At 44.4% G+C, this 17412-nt stretch overlaps 1 protein-coding gene across 1 annotated transcript; it reads right to left on the minus strand.

Moving 5' to 3' along the window:
• Positions 1–11512: 11512 nt before the first annotated feature.
• CCR5 (C-C motif chemokine receptor 5) lies at positions 11513–14530 on the minus strand. Its single transcript, XM_006173924.2, has 2 exons — positions 14407–14530; positions 11513–12861 (listed from the first exon to the last, which is right to left on the minus strand). The coding sequence occupies exon 2, from the start codon at positions 12848–12850 to the stop codon at positions 11792–11794; it is 1059 nt and encodes a 352-aa protein (XP_006173986.2). The 5' UTR covers positions 12851–12861; positions 14407–14530; the 3' UTR covers positions 11513–11791.
• Positions 14531–17412: the final 2882 nt, after the last annotated feature.

The following is a 17412-nucleotide window of genomic DNA, read 5'->3' on the forward strand; positions in this document are numbered from 1 at the left end:
TGGAGGCCTCCTTTGTGTCCCAGAAGGAGCACTGCCCAGACCTCCGCCCAGAGTCCCTGATTCCCTTCTTGTTTTCCTTCAGCACATCCACGAATTGCCAGGGCCAATCAGTATCCAAAGCGTGTGTTCACTCCCTGGCTTCAAAGCCTCCTCCTCCGTAACTGGCCCACACTCCTTAGCAGAGTGTGCAAGGCCCGTCCTCATTTGTCCTCTGCTCACCAACCTCCAGTCTCATTTCTTTCCACTCCTTTCTCACTTTCCACTCTCCTGAAACTACTCACCATCCATTCCCTGAAGCTACTTCCTCTCCATGCCTTTATGTTTTCTCATACACTATTTCCACTTCCTCTGTTCATCTTACATATATACACTTTCCTTGTAATTTCTTCTCGTGTAAGACCCCTCCCTAATATGCACACAAACTGGATCACTGAGAAAGATACCTGGAAATGCTGTGTTCTAAGGATCCCTGGCCAAAGGGAGGGAGTGGTGCAGGGGACACACACTCACCAGGTCTGCTTACGCCATGGGGGAGGCTGGGAGCATCTCTGGTGGGACTCACTATGGTTGTGTCCTGCATCACCAGGTGTGGGAAGGCCGTGAAAGTGGTGGAGTGACAAGAATGGGTGCCCGTGGACAGTCTGAGTCTCCTGTAGCCATGCAAAGCATCCAGAATATTCCACGAGTCTGGAGTCAGCTGCAGCAGTTTGTGGGGCCTGATCCAGTTCACCACAGGCCTCAGGGTCCTCCTTGCTGATGCTGGAGGAGGGTTCTCAACCCCAGCATTGCTGACAGCTGGAGTGGACTCAGTTTTGTTAGGGGGGGATTGTCCTGTGTGTTGTAGGATGGTGAGCAGCATCCCTGCCCTCTTCACAAGTTGTGACAACCTGAATGTCTGCAGTTGTTGCTGGATGGCCCCAGAGGAAAGCCATCCCCTGGATGAGCTCCACTACACTAGAGGAATCAACCATGGGACTGGGGAGGAAAGAGAAAAAATTTTGGAGCAAGGGAGCATTAACCAGAAAATGCATCATATGTATCTTGAATTTGGCTGAAAAAATCATGGGGTTGGATTGAACATGCTAGGAGGCATGAAATGGAACTTTGGGTTGAAACAAATGCAGCTCAGAATGAGGAAAAGTAGGTTTGGTTATAAAATTGTTTCGTTTGTGCTTCTGAGTATGGGGCCTGATTTAACCCTGAGACTACAGAGGCCCTCCCCGGTTCTCAGGCTTTCACTGAGACATCACCACTGACAATTCTAACAGCCCAGCACCCAGCTAGGAGGCCTCCTTGGTGCTGAAGTGTGCCTTACTTGGTGCTGTGATTGCCTATCTCTCTGGCTCCTGGCTCTAGGCTTGTGAATCATCCCTTGGACATAGGAACTCAGGCCTCTTTGTGACATTGGCGCCACACTAGCCTTTCAGTAAATATTGGGTAAATAAATGATTAACTGCAAATGCACATCCTCTGAATCAGTGACACTTTCTACTGTCATCTGTTGTTCACTGTATGTATGCTGGATGAAAGATGAGAGGGGGGTTTTGATAGAGGAGGAAAACTGGGGTGAGGGACAGCACTATGAGGGGGGCAAAAGGGCTCACTTTCCAGAAGTGATATTCTTTTGTAATTAATACAAGATCCCTTAAAAAAGCAGTTTGCAAAAGGACAGAGAAATACCTTGTAGCAGAAATGCCTGGCATCTTGGTCAGCTTGGGTGGCTACAGCAAGTCACCATAGACTAGGTGGGTTAAACAACAAGCAGTTATTTCTTGCACTGCTGGAGGTTGGGAAGTCCAAGATCAAGGTGCTAGCAGATCTGGTGTCTGGTGAAAGCCTGCTTCCTAGTTTGTAGACGGCCACCTTCCCATTGTATCCTCACAGGGGAAGAGCGGAGAAAGTGCAAGCTCTCATGTGTTTTCTAAGGACAATAATCTCCTTCATGAGGGCTCCACCCTCATGACCTAATTACCTCCCAATACCATCACATTGGGGGTTAGACTTGCAACATTTTTAATGGGGTTTATAAACATTCAGTCCACAATAGCTGGTAAACAAACATCTATGCCTCCGTGTATGAAAACTTGTTCATTCAACTGGAAAAAGAGGGAGCAGCTGGAAAGTAGTGTGGAGAAATACTCCTTGATGCATGTGTGCGAGAAGTAGAGACTTTTACAGCTGTATCCGTAAAGGCACCCTAGGTATAAACAGCAGACACTGACTCAGGCTCACCCAGCAATAAAGAGAAATGCTTGCAGATTCTTGGGATTGATCTCAGGAGAGATGGAATCACGGAGCATCTGATTTTGTGAAAAATGTGACCTAGGGCAGTTCTGTGTTGAGTCCTCTCTCCAGGACACTGCCCGCCACTCTGGGGCCCAGTCACAGTCATCATCTCTGAGAGTAGGCATCTGATGCTCACCTGGGGTAGCACACGCCTTGACTTTGGGGTGAGCAGGTGGCCTCTCTAATTTGTGTCCACTGTAATGCCCTTGAAAGACCATCAAAGGCTGTCGGGGGACTCTGACTGATCTGACTGCCCCTGAGCCCACTGACCAACATTCACGTCACTGTAATGGTGACAGTACGCCCCCTGTGTGGAGCGGTGGAAGGACTCACCCAGAAGGGGGCCCCTCAAGGGATCACACCTGCAGCCAACAAAGCCTAACGACCAGTTCAAAGAAAACACAGCGCACAGAGAAACATGTTAAATGGTAGCCAAGTTCCAATTATTTAACTGCAAATAGAGATGTAAAGCCAAACATTGTGGGAAATTTAAGATATTGGAGAGAAGGCATTTTTAAGTCAGTAGGAAAATTGTTCAACAAATGTTCTTGGGCTGATTGTATAGCATCTGGGAAAAAAAAAACATTCTGGATTTCTTCTTTGCTCCATACTCCAAGATAAATTTCAGAGAGAACAGTAAAAATTATAAAAAATGAAACCATAAAAGCTTTAGAAGAAAAACATGGGAGATTTTTGCAATCTCAGAATGGGGTAGGCTTTTCTAAACAAGACACCAAACCCAGAAACCAAAGGAAAAGTTACTAAGTTCACTTACATACAAATAAAGTCTCTCTGCATGGCCAACAACAATAACAAGAATAGCTGAAATTTCCTGAGTGGCTGTCATGGGACAGTTAATATTTGTTACATATTGCCATATGCCAGTTAATATGTCAATTCATTTACCCCTTGGAACAATCTGTGGAGTTGGTATTATTATCCCCATTTTGCAGATGGAGAAAGTGAGGCACAGAGAGCTTAAGTAAGTTGCCCAAGATCATAAAGTTAAAAGAACCAAGGTGTGGTATATTAGACTAGCATTTAAGTAAAAGAAGGGGAGAAGGATGCAGGTGTGAATTTGCTTACATATGCAGGAAATATCTCCTGAATGATAAGAATCTGGTAACTTCATTGCCTCCAGGATAGGAAACTGGGGAGCTGGAGACAGAAGCAAGAAGGAGACTTTTTAATTATACACTTAAGTACCTGCAGACTGAGAGCAAGAGGGGAGACAGGGAAGTTACAAAACCATATCCAAATATTCAAAGAGCCTGGGGCCTTGTTTGCAGGTGCAGGCCTCTCCCCACCCCTCCACAACCTGCCCTCAGGGTGGTGACTCTGGACAGTAAGGAATAAATACATTCTGTTCAGTGTAATCTATTAAAGGAGGCATAGATACAAGCAGAAGGTGGTGGACAGGCTCTGCTTATAAAATGGTCATGATAAAACTCTGGCACTGAAAGCAGAGAGCAGGTACCTGTAAATGACTCTGCTTGCATCAGAACCTCATTCCCTGGGGCCTGCGTGATCCTTGGCTTCTCTTCCCCCCCCCCCCCCCCCATTTGTGACACCTTCTTCTTCCCAGAGTCTCTCCTTTTGTCCTGCGACAGAAGACTTTTTCTGAAAAGCAAAGCTGATGGTGTCTTAACGGTGCCAGGAGTTCCCGGTGGCCGGCAGGATAGAATCCACGCCTGACAGCCAAACATAGACATTGCACACAGTAGGCACTCAATAAAGGTTGAATTAATGAGTAAATGGAGAATGTAGAACCATATATAGCTAGTGCACTTGAGTACAATGTTGGGGAAACTCCCTGCTCCCTATCACCTTGTGCTTTGCTTGTGCTCAAAGGGAGGGCAGAGTGTTTGCCCAGGGGAAGCTGGAGGGAACACTTTCTGGTCCTGCCCTCCCCCGTACTGGCCACCACTCCTGACCTCCCTCAGGAGGAATGCCCTCCCTTACCCACAATCACACAGTCTATCTACTTACCTGTTTATCATCTATCTATCCATCCATCCATCGTTCCTATTTCATCTTCACTGTGCCTCTTGAGGCCGCTGGCCTGTGCCTTGCTCTCTGTCCCTCTGCACACCTGCATGATTGTTCTCTCCCCCATGCTCTCCCTAAGGAACTTTCCAGCAGCCCTTACTCGAGTACCCATGGCCTCCTGCAGGCTCCCTTCCCTAGGTGCCTGTGCTTGGGCTGGGAGAGCTCACCTTCCTCCGACTCTCAGAGCCTCCTCCCTGTACCTTGTTCACAGTGCGCTCCTCATACACTGGGTCACTTTGTTTATCTGCCCGCCTTTCTGTCTAAACAGTGAATCTCATGAGGACAGAGACTCTCTTTTGTGGCATGGTTGGTGTGTTGCACATAGTAGCCCCTCCACAAGTGTTTGTTGAATGAATGTTGAGCTGCAGTTGGTTAGTGCACAACAGAACAGTACTAGGGAGACCTCCTTCACTTTCCCTCTCCCTAGGTTTCTGCTCAGCTCCAGGGAAGGCAGAGCTTCTGCCCAAGTCCTCTCTTCCTCTTGGAGGAGGGCTGACGGGGACACTTACTATTCCTCTCACAGCCCTGTTCCAGCTCCCATGAGAGGAGAGTGTGCTGGGGGTCTCTTGATTGCTCCCCTTTTCACAGGCACACCTGAGGGTGAGGATCCTAGATCTAGATTGAGGGCGGTAGTGAGAAACTCCATTCCTTTCCTGCCTAAGCCATGTCTGCGCATGGGACTTTGCCAGAGCTCATTGAATATTCAGTACTTACCTAGTCCTTAATAAATTAATTCCTACTTTGTTTCTCCTTGTGTGTAAGCTTCTGTCAGAATCCTAGACGCAGGAAAAGGGAGTTGGCCTGCCACCCCCGCCCCCACCAATCTCCCGTTTTGCTTTGAGCTATAGAGTCTGCATCCAACGAGAATTACGGTATCAGGTTAATTCCCATGATAGGCTTTCCAAAGGAACTCCTTAAGTCAAATGGATTGAACACAACCATAAAGTTGGGAGGCCCTGTCCATCTATCTCTTTAAATCCATAATGTTTGATTTCACACCCAAAGAGCCCTCACGTGGAAATGCTTCCATGCCCCTGCAGAAAGTGAGCTGGGTAGCCCGCCATGTTGAAGAGCATTCTTTGAAGGAGCGGGGGTGTAATCCAAAGAGCAATCAGTCATTATTAGGAAAGGAGCTAACAGTTACAAGACCTTCTTTCTCCGTGCCAGGTACTGCATTTAGCCCTTAACATGCAATTTCTCATTTAATCCTCTGGACAAATCTATGAGGTATTATTATTACCCCGTATTACAGATGAGGCAACAGAGGCTTAAAAACATTAAGTAACTTGCCTAGGAATTTAAACATAGGAATCCCTGATGCTAGAGTCCAAGTTACACTCATTTATGGCGTATCTGTTGTATATCAGACTTGAATTGTTCATTAATATAATCAATAGCCATATTAAAATTAAATTGATTAAAATTAAATAAAATTATAAGCCTAGTTCCACAGTCATATTAGTCACATTGTGCACTATTCTGGTGGCCACTGTACTACACAATGCAGATACAGAGCATTTCCATCATTACAGAAAATCCTACTGGACAGTGCTGGTCTAGACACTATATCCCAGCATAATTCACTGGTACCCCAAATTACAGGAAAGGAATCTGAGACCCAGAGTCTTTAAGTCCCTTCCCCAAGCTCACACAGCCTTAAGGCTAGAACTCAAATCAGCCTGATTTTTAAACACCTGCTTTTTCATCTACCAGGCCCTCCTTTGTACCCTGAAGGAGTGAGTTAACCAATCAATCAAGAGCCCTGATTTGACTATGTTAGAAAAACATAATTTTCTTAAAGGGATATTTGAAGAGTAGTAGCTAGTGGAAATAAACATAAGTAGAGGAATTTTAGACTAAATGTGATCTATTGCTATTTTAAAAATGTTGATTTCTCTGCAGAATTATCACTGCCTTACCCAGCGTTGACAGGGGTCCTCACAGCTATTCAGTTCTTCAGGGGTAATGCCTTACTGGACATGGTTAAAGATGCGGTTCACTGGAGGGACAAGGAAACAGTTGGGGGAGAAGTTTTTTTTTACCAACAGAAGCAAAATCTATGTTCTCTTGCAGAACATCTCCAACAGACCTTTTGTACATGAGAGACTTGTTCTCTCTTGAATTTGAAGCTGCCAAGCTCAGCATATGCGCCAGACATCCCACTTTTATTTACTGTTCACTTGGAATCGGCAGGTCAAAACATAATTCAAAACCAGAAATGAAAGTGAAATATTTGGAACCTTGAATACAGATATTTTTATACTGCGAATTAAGGCTAGATTCATTTGCTTTAAAAACCAACTTGGTGGAAGACAAGAGTTAATGTTCTTGAAAATAGAGGAGCCGAGTCCATAGTGTCCCAGGCCTGAGTGCCACTGCTTCCAGGACAGGTAGCATCTTCCTCTGATGGCAGCCGTCTCTTCATCCTGCTTTCAGTTTCATAGGCTGTAAGCAGTGGTTTTCAAACTTGGTTACACTTAGAATCACATGGGGAACTTTTGAAGGTCAAAACCGCAGGCTGCATGCAGGCTAATCAAATCAGAATCCTTGGGGGTGGGACTTGTGTCCCTATTTGTAACATTCCCCAGGTGACCCATTGTGTAGTCAGGATTAAGCTGGAGCCACGAGCATGGTCCCCATGAATTCCAGACCCAACTCTCATGAACATGATGCCAACATGAAGGGAGTTAGAACTACTCCCACCTGCCCCACCCAATAGCTGGTCGCTATCTGCCCAGGTGCGATGGGGATACCCCACGTGTGATTGACAGACAGCATGCCGGTGCTCTGGCCCACCCTAGACCTGTTACATCAGGATCTCGGGGATTGGGGTGGGCTGTGCTCTTTGTCTTTAAAGTGAGTGGGTTGAACTGACAGAGCCTCAACAAAATTTTCAGTTTCAAATTATGTGATGTGATAACAGTGATGGAGAAAGGTGACTGTAAATGAAAAAGAAACCCACCTACCTCAATCGTATTTGATTGCTTCAAACACTTGGTACCTGCAACCATTGTTGGATATATGAAGGGATATGCGGGAGGGGCTTGTGGCGTTTTATGGACTTTGAAAAATACTTTGTCACAAAACATCTTCTGATCTTGTTGCAAGGTCGTGAGTTCATAGATCTACAGAGATTGGCCCCAGGCAACTGATGTTCCTTTGTGGCCTCCATTGATGTTCCTCTTATTCTACGAAACAACGAGAGTGAGTTGGGCATTGTCCACCCTGAACTGCTGTGGAAATACTTCTTGTCCACACGGGAGTAGTGCCAGCAGAGATAAACGTTGAACAGTCAAGTGCAAAAATGCCCCCTGTCTACAAGCTCTATGGTCAAGGCAGGCTGCTGGCTGCCCTGGTTGGTTTGCTAAAAAGTGGCCACAAGGGGGCAGTACAGCCTAAGGTTCTTAATGGCTTCGAGCCTCTTCCCATTGAATTAAGCTTGTAAAACATTAAAGCATGTACTTTAAAAAAATAGTTACCACTTTAAGAAAAAGAAACAAAAATAAGTTGCTGAAACATGACAGAATCACAGTTACACAGTACTTATTCTCAAAGTAGTAAAAATATGGAGACAAATATAACTTAGACTTGTAAAAATGCTTATGAGAAGTAAGAAAAATTAAAAATTTAGCACAATTGTGACACATATAACCTAACATATTAAAGTTTGACTGTGTTTTGGAAAAATACAAGCAAGAATTTTATAGGAAATTTTATTTAGTTACAAAGGAACTATAGAAATGCCTCTTTTTGCCTCTTCTGTCCACCCTCACCCCTGAGAGTTATGGCCGCTCTCCACACGCTCTGTAGGCAGTGGATATATTAGGAGACTATGAGCGTGGGCACTTAGGACGCTCAGGACTTGTTCTCTGGCTCACATCTCACTTCTCACCTCCATGGTGGCTGTTTGCTAAGTCTGATGCCTTCATGAGAAGGGTTAACACTTGAACCCTTGATGTTCATACTGGGGAATCTGTCCTCCCAGATAGATAATACATGATTTGAAAATATAATCACAGGAAATGCCAATGAGTTTTAGTTCAGTCAGTGCTGCTTTCACTAAGAACCCTTGGAATACAAATGTCAACAGAATCCTGATTTATGAATATACCTCCCTGCTAAGGATGTTGACCTTTCCTTTGACTTTCTCCATGGCACATACATAATCTCCTCCTTGATGAGGGCCTCTGGGTTGAGGCAGTGAATGGAGTCAGAACCTGCAGGTCATCATGAGTTCACACTCATTATGTTTTTGTCGGTCTAAGGGGTAGGCAGAGAAGAAGTGGGTGGTGGAGGGGCCTGCGAGCGAGGGGCACGGGGGATCCAGGCAAATGAGGAGTGAGGAATGCACATAGGGGGTGACAGAGATACACCCCAGAAAGGCTGCAGACACGGTGAGTAGCTTTTTCTTCATGTTAACATTAGATTAATTTATTCAGAAGGAACGCGGATAAGCAGTGCTTGTATATCAGCTGTAAAAACTGACACCTTCCAGCCTCCCTGTGGCAGCTGCCTCATCACATGGGGCAGGACTTCCTTCTCCCTGACCCTTCCTTCTGCTCTCACCCCAGCCCCTCCTGCTCTTCCTCGGTTCATGCCTCCTTTCAACCTTTATGATGGAAGGCAGTCCTCCAGGTATTGCTAGGGAGAGGCTGTCCTAAGGGCCAGTTCCAATTGTCCTTATCTGCTGCTTGTTTCACCAAGCAGGACCTCTAAGTAGGACGGTGGCAGGTGCTAGAGTCCGCTGTGGAAGGGGAGATTGCAGTGGGGTCAGGGGGAACCAGTGTGCTCCAGACCGTGAATATGCCCTGCTCCTTCACCTCCACCTGGAGCACCTGTCCTCTTTGAGGATAAGAGACAGGTGCACAGCAGGCCACACAGGCACTGTTGTCATCACTACAATTACAGCCTAGTCTTGGGGACAGATTTTAAATGAAAGAAAAGCAACCTTTGTAGCAACCAATCTCCTCCTCTTGCATCATGTGTCTGCAGCAGAAGACTTAAATAAAACAGATAAATGACCAGGTTATGACATTATATGCCTTCTTCATTTTCAAACATAGGCAGCTGGCATATCCTTAATCATACATTGATTTTCTTTTTTAAAAACACATTCTTTTGCTTGAGTAGTAGAATTAAGTTTGAAATGTAAAAGTTTTCAGGGTCAGTTGCTCAGAATCCCTACTCTGGGAGGTAGCATCTTTAAAAACAAATTATTCTGGCAATTTGACCCAGGGAGAGGGATCAACTTTTTAAAATACTCAGAAGGAAAAATAATCCTCAATATATGTGTGTGTGTGTGTGTGTGTGTGTGTGAAATTTTCCAAAACAACTGCTTACAAAATGCTCTCACAGTTTTATGTGGTATTTTCTAAATGTACACTTGGCTGAAAGAACAAGAATACAATCAGTTATTTCATAGGATTTTTATTAGATACCTATTTTCTTCCAAGCAATTTGTAAGTTTCTATATGCATATGAATGTCATATATATGTATCTATATGTATGTTTACACATATACACACACACACAAAGATACCAGAATGTTTGAATTGACCCAGAGGCAAGGGTCATATGTCTTGTATGCACTCTTAACAACCTTAGGAGAAAAAGAAAAGGCCCTTCCAGTCACTCCGAGTTGACAGCCACAGCCCTCAAGTTTCATATTTTAGAACTGGAGAAAAATCCATAGTACCTCTTGTTATTCTGATACCTTGATCTTCTGAGGGATTCTCACTCCTGTATGTTTTTCCACCTAATCTTTCTAAATTCAAAATTCAAAAAATTCAAAACAATCTTAGGCATGTACAAAATAAGTAGAAACTGCAAAAAAAAAAAAAAAAAAGTCGTAATTCTCCCCTTGAAATGAGTAAGTCCCTTAGTGTTTGGGCACGACTTGTTTGGAGATGGCATCTGGAAGGTGTATCTAAAACCCCACACTCAGCCCGAAATGTGTAGGTTGGTAAATTGTACTTTTTGTGGCTTATAAAGCTTGAGGCAGCCTGTTTCCAAATGAATGTGTTGTTCTTTCCTTTGCCTATTGATAGTTAAATCCAGAAGACTGTACTTAAATTGTGGTGCATCCCAGGCAGGCAGAATAACAGTCATTCAGGCTTCCTTCAGCTCTTTGGGGCCTCTTTACTCAATGCTTATAAAACTCTGGATTTTCATTAACTATGTAATCAGTCTCCACCTGGATCTCATATCTGACGTAAGAGTGTTCCTGGACCTCAGGCTCATGCATTCATAAATTTAGTGTTTCAAAGCCACCTGGAGATGCCTCATTATTTGAACTGGGATGGGAAAGACTGCTTTGGGGCAGGAGCAGTCAATAATGGACAGCCCAGGGTCTGTCTGCGTAGGGCTGTGTTCAACTCACAAAACTGGACCCTTCCTCTTCCACCAACTCTGTTTTGACTTAAACCTTTTTCCTTCTTCCATGCTTGATGTCTCTCCGATGCTCGCCTGAAATCTAAGGGTTCTCTCTGACTCCTCTGCCCCTCACCACCAAGCCAAATCTGCCCCAAGTCCTGCTGACTTTCTTCTTAAATGCTGTGAAACTGCACCCCTCCTTCCCATCCCTGGTATTTAAGTGAAGCCTCCTCACTCTAATCAGATTGTTGCTGGTCTCCTTCCCCTGAATGCTCACCTTTGCAGATCATACTTTGGCCAAGAAAGGAGCCTTCTGCAACACTGGCCAGGGCTCCCTGCTCAGCTATGAGACTTTGATGAGCAGTGTTGTCCAGGTTCCTCACATTCCAGCCTTGTTCTTCCTCCCCAAGGGCTGCCACAACCAGCTGCACATCTCCCCACAGCCAGGCTTTGCCCGTGCAGTGCCTGCAGCCTGGAGCTCAGCTTCCCTCTCCACCAATGGTCGATCCACCTCAAATCGTTTCTTTGTGAAGAAGCCTTCCCAGCTCTCGCCAGGCCACAGGGCTCTCTGCTGGTGTGAACATCTGCAGAACCACACCTTGGAGGGGAGATCCCACACAGAAGGTGTCATTTCTTAACTGATCTTAGGCATGTTTTTTCTCCTCACGGCAAGAGAAGAACCTATTTTAAGCACATTCGTAACCTAGATGTTCCCTTAAACAGAAACATCCAGGTTGTAAGGAAATAATACAATACTTTTCTCAATTGATTTTGTTATTCCCATTCAGGTAACCAAACTCCAAATTCAGGAATTAACAATTCCCTGAAGATTTATTTTTAATTGGACTTTTGCAGTGAAGGGAGAGTTTGCCAATAAGCCTATGTATGTGGAGGGGAGGTGAGAAGGTTGCCATCTCATCAACATGTTCTGATTTGGCTTTCTAGAATTGGTGGGCTTAAAATACCTAATACTCTTAGAGCAGATGCCAAATTGATGGATGAAACTCAGGCCCTCTGTGACAGTGAGTTCCTCTTTAGACGAATTGCTCCCACCCTTAGTCTGCACATGAAAACCAAGTCAGGTCACAAGCCAACAGAGATTTCCTGCTCCCCAGTGGATCGTGTATAAACGGAGCTCGCTCGCTCTGGAGCCTCTCCCTGGAAGATGGGACAGCTTTTGCAGAAGCGTCTGGCGATGTGCTTTCGGAAGAACCCTAACAGGTACTTTCTGAACTTCTCCCCGACGAAGGCATAGATGATGGGGTTGATGCAGCAGTGCGTCATCCCCAGGGTCTCTGTCACCTGCATGGCTTGGTCCAGTCTATTAGAGCCACTGCAGTTATTCAGGCCAAAGGATTCCTGAAAGGTGCTCAGGAGGAGGACGATGTTGTAGGGAGCCCAAAAGAGAAAGTAGACGATCATGATGGCGAAGATGAGCCTCATGGCCTTGTGCCTCTTCTTCTCGTTGCGACACCGAAGCAGGGTTTTAAGGATTCCTGAGTAGCAGATGACCATGACAAGCAGTGGCAGGACCAGGCCCAAGATGACCATCTTTAATGTTTGGAAATTCTTCCAGAAATGATACTGACTGGATGGAAAATGGGGGCTGCATGTATAGCGATAGCCCTCTTTTTGGGATTTGGTGAAGATGATTCCTGGTAGAGAGGCAAACACAGCCACCACCCAGGTGACCCCACTTGTCACCACTCCAAACGTGACCGTCCTGGCTTTTAAAGCAAACACAGCATGGACGATAGCCAAGTACCTATCAATTGTCAAGAGGATGATGAAGAAGATTCCGCCAAAATAACCAATGTGATACAGCCCTGTGAAAAATTTACACATCGCATTCCCAAAGACCCACTGGTCAGCAGCATAGTGAGCCCAGAATGGGATGGTGAGGAGGAAAATCAGGTCAGAGACGGCCAGGTTGAGCAGGTAGATGTCAGTCATGCTCTTCAGCTTTTTGCAGTTTATCAGGATGAGGACGACCAGCAAGTTGCCCACAAAACCAAAGATGAACACCAGCGAGTAGAGTGGGGGCAGGAGCTGGGCTGCAATTTCTCTCACGTCAATTTTTTGGCAGGGCTCTGATATCCCATAATCAATGTCATAGAAGGGACTTGATGTTTGATAATCCATTTTGCTCCACCCTGTGAATAAAGAGAAAGAGACTTTTAATAAAGTCCTAGAATGTACTTATCAGTCCACCATGAATATAAACCATCTTAGACATCAGTAGGTTTTAAAAACTGATACATAGATTTCTACATTTAACTGAATTTCCTTTTTTGGTCAAATGGTGAACTTTTGTGGTAAGGGATGGTTTGCTGCTAGCTTCTCTGGTCACCAGATCATCTCACCAAGTAAAATCTGGTGTTGTGTAGCCACGTGGAGTGAATGAAGCTATGATAACAATGCCCAGAAACCATGTCAGGTGCCGTCTGACACTGTCTTACAGTCTGTTCTGAAGCTGGAGTTAGCTTACACAGAGCATCATCACAAGCGTGCTGGAAATAACGGGCAGTTTCCAAGGGCACTCCGCCTGCCAAGCACTGTTCTGAGCTTCATTTCCGTTCATTCAGTTAATCCTCAAGATGACCCAATGAGGCAGGTCATGTTATTGTCCCCATTTTGCAAATAAGGACCTCAAAGCACAGAGAGGATGAGTAGCTTTCCCAAAGACATACAGCTAGGAAGCAACTGATTTTGAACGCAGGCAGCCTGCATGCTTATCTGCTATGGCATCCCGTCTTTCACTCCTTGGTAAAAGAACGAAAAGTGGGACCATCAGCCTGGTGCCTTGGTGTAGTCAGAATGAAACAGGCTGATGCCCAAATCCCCCGAGAAGGTCATAGGAGCCAGCAGCCAATTGTAAAATCCAGACTGCCATTCTCACATTTTCTCTGCAGTTTGTGTTTCTAGTTTCTGAGTTGGTAGGATTAAGAGCTCCTATACATACACAAGAAGTGGCCAGTTGGACAGTGTTTCATCTACTATCATACATCCTGGGTTAGCTCAGTCTCGCCACAACTCACTGACTTGTCTGGTCTGCTTAAGTTCCATTGCTTGATTGAGAATTTTCTCTAATTAATCCTTATGAGTCTCAAGCTCCCAGTACCTCAGACGAGGCAGCTGAGAGAAGCACATGGAAAATCTCATCTTTAAATCCTGAGCCAGAAAAAGAATCCTTACACTAAGTGTGCTGTGAAACTTGATTTAATATTTGTAATTTGATATTGATTCAGACAATTTTCAAGCTTCCCTCTTTTCTTGGAAAAAAAAGGAAAAAAGAAAAGAACGAGACTGACACAACTTCTGGTTGGGTGCATGTTCGGAGGGCATCCCACTGAGGAGGTTTTAGTTCTCCTTACCAGAAGATAATCTCTGTCAGTGTTTTGGCCAATAATCATCATCTCTCTGAAGATCTTTCTTTTGAAAGACAAGGATTTTTTTTTAAAGTAATATGGCTCCCTTTAAAATCTTTCATTCATAATCGTGTTTTTTATCTCTGATGTTATCACAGTCTGAAACTCATTCTAAATTCTAACTTTTTCCTTATCTTCAAAAATACAGTTTAAGATACTTCAGTGAGCACCTGGTGTTTTTCTAATGTCTCTTATGGTTTCCTGTAAAGGCTTTTGCTCATCACACAAGCTGAGCTAAGTAATAGGCAAAGTAGCTGAGAGCTGACTTACCGGGAGAGATTCTTGTAGGGGAACGGATGTCTCAGCTCCTCTGACCAGCTGAGCTGCGCAAATCAAGCATATAGACAGCATAAAAGTAGGAAATGCACAGCTTCTTCTGAGACAGGGGCGGGGTTTTAATGAATAAGTATTTTGCAGGGCAAAAAACCATCAGAGAGCAGCCCTTTAAAAAAAAAAAAAAGACAAAATTGAGCTTAAAATAGACCAGAAAATAGATGTCTACTCTGAAAGTTTATTCATGGGCTTCCCTGATTACACAATTTCTTTCTGGTTGTCAGCTTATTCCACTACACAGTCTGTTAGAAAACAGAAAGAATTGAATGGTTTTAGAACTCAGTGAACATTCATTTCCATCTAGTCAAAAGCCCTCACTTTCTTGAAAGAAACTGCTGTCCAAGATGCAGATGATTTGTACAAGACTGCAGGGCTTATTGATGGGGAGGCTAACAGCGTGAGAAATTCTGATTCCCTTACAGTTTGTCTTTCATGAAAGCCATCTGAAACCAGCTTTAAAGGGAAGAGAACCCCTCACATTAACCCCGTGTTCCCCTTTGTCTGCTCTCTTCCCACCCCCTTTGCCTGCCACAACTCACACACATATGCTTACCACCCAAATACTATTTCCCTCTGCAAACTAAAATAACTGGTTGCTTAAGGGTTTTTAATTAGAGGTTCACCTGTGAGCTAAACACGTTGCTCATCTTTCTCTGGATCAAGTATCCTAGGGGCATGTCACTGAGAATTTTCACTCTCCCTATTCAGCATTTTGCAGCCCTCCACAAACTAGCAGGCATTTGTGAGTGCCTGTACCTTGCCAGGGATATAGGCAGCAGAGTCCTTCACCCCAAGGACGCAGTCTATCTGGAATTTCTGTGCGAATTTTTCAACGTCAAACAGACAACCAATGGCAGAACAGGGTCAAGTTCAGGATTCTATGACAATACTGTGTGCAGTCATACCAAGCTTTCATGGTGGTTGGTTACTTATCTAAAAACCTCAATTGTCTTGTATAAATATACCACGTCTTCTTTAGCCAGAAATACTACTCAGCCATAAAAACTGGCAACATAACACCATTTGCAGCAACATGGATGCTCCTGAAGAATGTCATTCTAAGTGAAGTAAGCCAGAAAGAGAAAGAAAAATACCATATGAGAGCGCTCATATGTGGAATCTAAAAAACAAAAACAAAAGCATAAATACAAAACAGAAATAGACTCATAGACATATAATACAAACTTGTGGTTGCCAAGGGGGTGGAGGGTGGGAAGGGATAGACGGGATTTCAAAATTGTAGAATAGATAAACAAGATTATACTGTATAGCACAGGGAAATACACACAAGATCTTATGGTAGCTCACAGAGAAAAAAATGTGACAATGAATATATATATGTTCATGTATAACTGAAAAATTGTGCTGTATACTGGAATTTAACACAACATTGTAAAATGATTATAAATCAATAAAAAATGTTAAAAAAAAAAAAAACAACCTCAATTGTCGACAACAGAACTGAGAACACAGTGCAAAGCCAGCCCTGTGCCCCAAGAGCACCCTCTGGGGGCTTCTGTTTCCTACACCACAGAATAAGAAGTGATTTGAGGAGACCCCAGATCTATGGAAGTCGCCAAACATAGGGCTGAGCCAGTGACTCCTGCAGTCAGATTGCCTGGCCCTGCTCTCAGCTTTCTCATCTGTGGGATGGGCTGAATAACTGTAGTTGCTTCATGGGTTGATTGGGAGGATTACATGAGTCATCTGTGTCCAGAATTAACACATCACATACACTTAATAAACATCAGATCCTTAATTCCTCATTCAGGATCCTTTCTTAGAGAGATTTGTTATACAAAATTCTAACAAAATTGGTTCCCTGGGGTCCTTGTCTTGAGTAGATTAGTATCATCAAACTAGAAGCTGAGAGAGAAGAAGCTGATGACTGGTGCTCTGAGGAGGGGTGGGGGGATGTCTGCTAGGGAAAGTCAGAAAAGCAACTGGTAATGACAACCAGGACAGTGAATCATGAGGAGGATGTTCAAGTTCATCCTGTGTGTGTTTGAGAACTGGACTCTGTAGACATGTGGTTGAATTTAACCCCTAGCTTCATTCTTTACTACTTGATTTGAACAAGTTACTGAAACTCTCTAGGCCTTAGTTTCCTTATCTGTAAAATGTGGGCAACCCCCCCAACACAAAACTACTCAACGGATCGGTGGTCAAGATCAAATGACAGAACCAGTATAGAGCCTTTTGTGGGTCCCTGCCCTCTGTGGGCTAGTTAAGCAGTGACAAAAAAAAGTATGCTTGAGGAAGAGTATGAAAAGAGTATAAAATGAGTAACAAGTAAGTAAGTATAAAATTTCACAGGAAATAGGTAACATAAATATAGATTTGGCTCATTGAAGAGAAGCCTTGTGTTCACTGATGATACACTCAGTAGAACTCTCAGATACTGCTGGACAAACGTTACATTTCTGGGTGTGGCAGTGGTTGGTATGTACTTCACCGCACCGAGCTGGGGCTTTGCCCCGTGTTCTATGGGTCTGTTATCAGGGAGGCTGAGGATTTGAGGGATGCTCACCCCCAGAGGGCAGCGTGGAGTAGTGGAGCAGGCTCGTAGTCACTCAGACTGTGCTGCTGACTCGCTGTGTGCCCTTGACAAGATACTTCCCTTCTCTGTTCTTCCATTTCCCCATTTGTCAAATAATGTGCTAGACCTGGGGGTCCCAAGGGAGCACCCCACTTATATACAAAATGACTTCATGGCCAACTTGGTCTGTGGTGTATTGGTCCAAGTTGGTACATGGGTAAAATACACATTTGGGCAATATAGGGTGAAGATTCCCAGGCTGAAACAAGGAAGCACAGCTTAGCAGGGTGCATGACCCCCTTTTATGGGTATGTTCAGGTCACCTCTCAGGATAGGCATTCATCCTAAGGATGCACAAGGGAATGAGGACCCATGGCAATGTCTTCAGCATTTAATCAATGAAA

The sequence above is a fragment of the Camelus ferus genome, chromosome 17 (assembly GCF_009834535.1).
Source record: "Camelus ferus isolate YT-003-E chromosome 17, BCGSAC_Cfer_1.0, whole genome shotgun sequence".
Lineage (NCBI taxonomy): Eukaryota > Metazoa > Chordata > Mammalia > Artiodactyla > Camelidae > Camelus > Camelus ferus.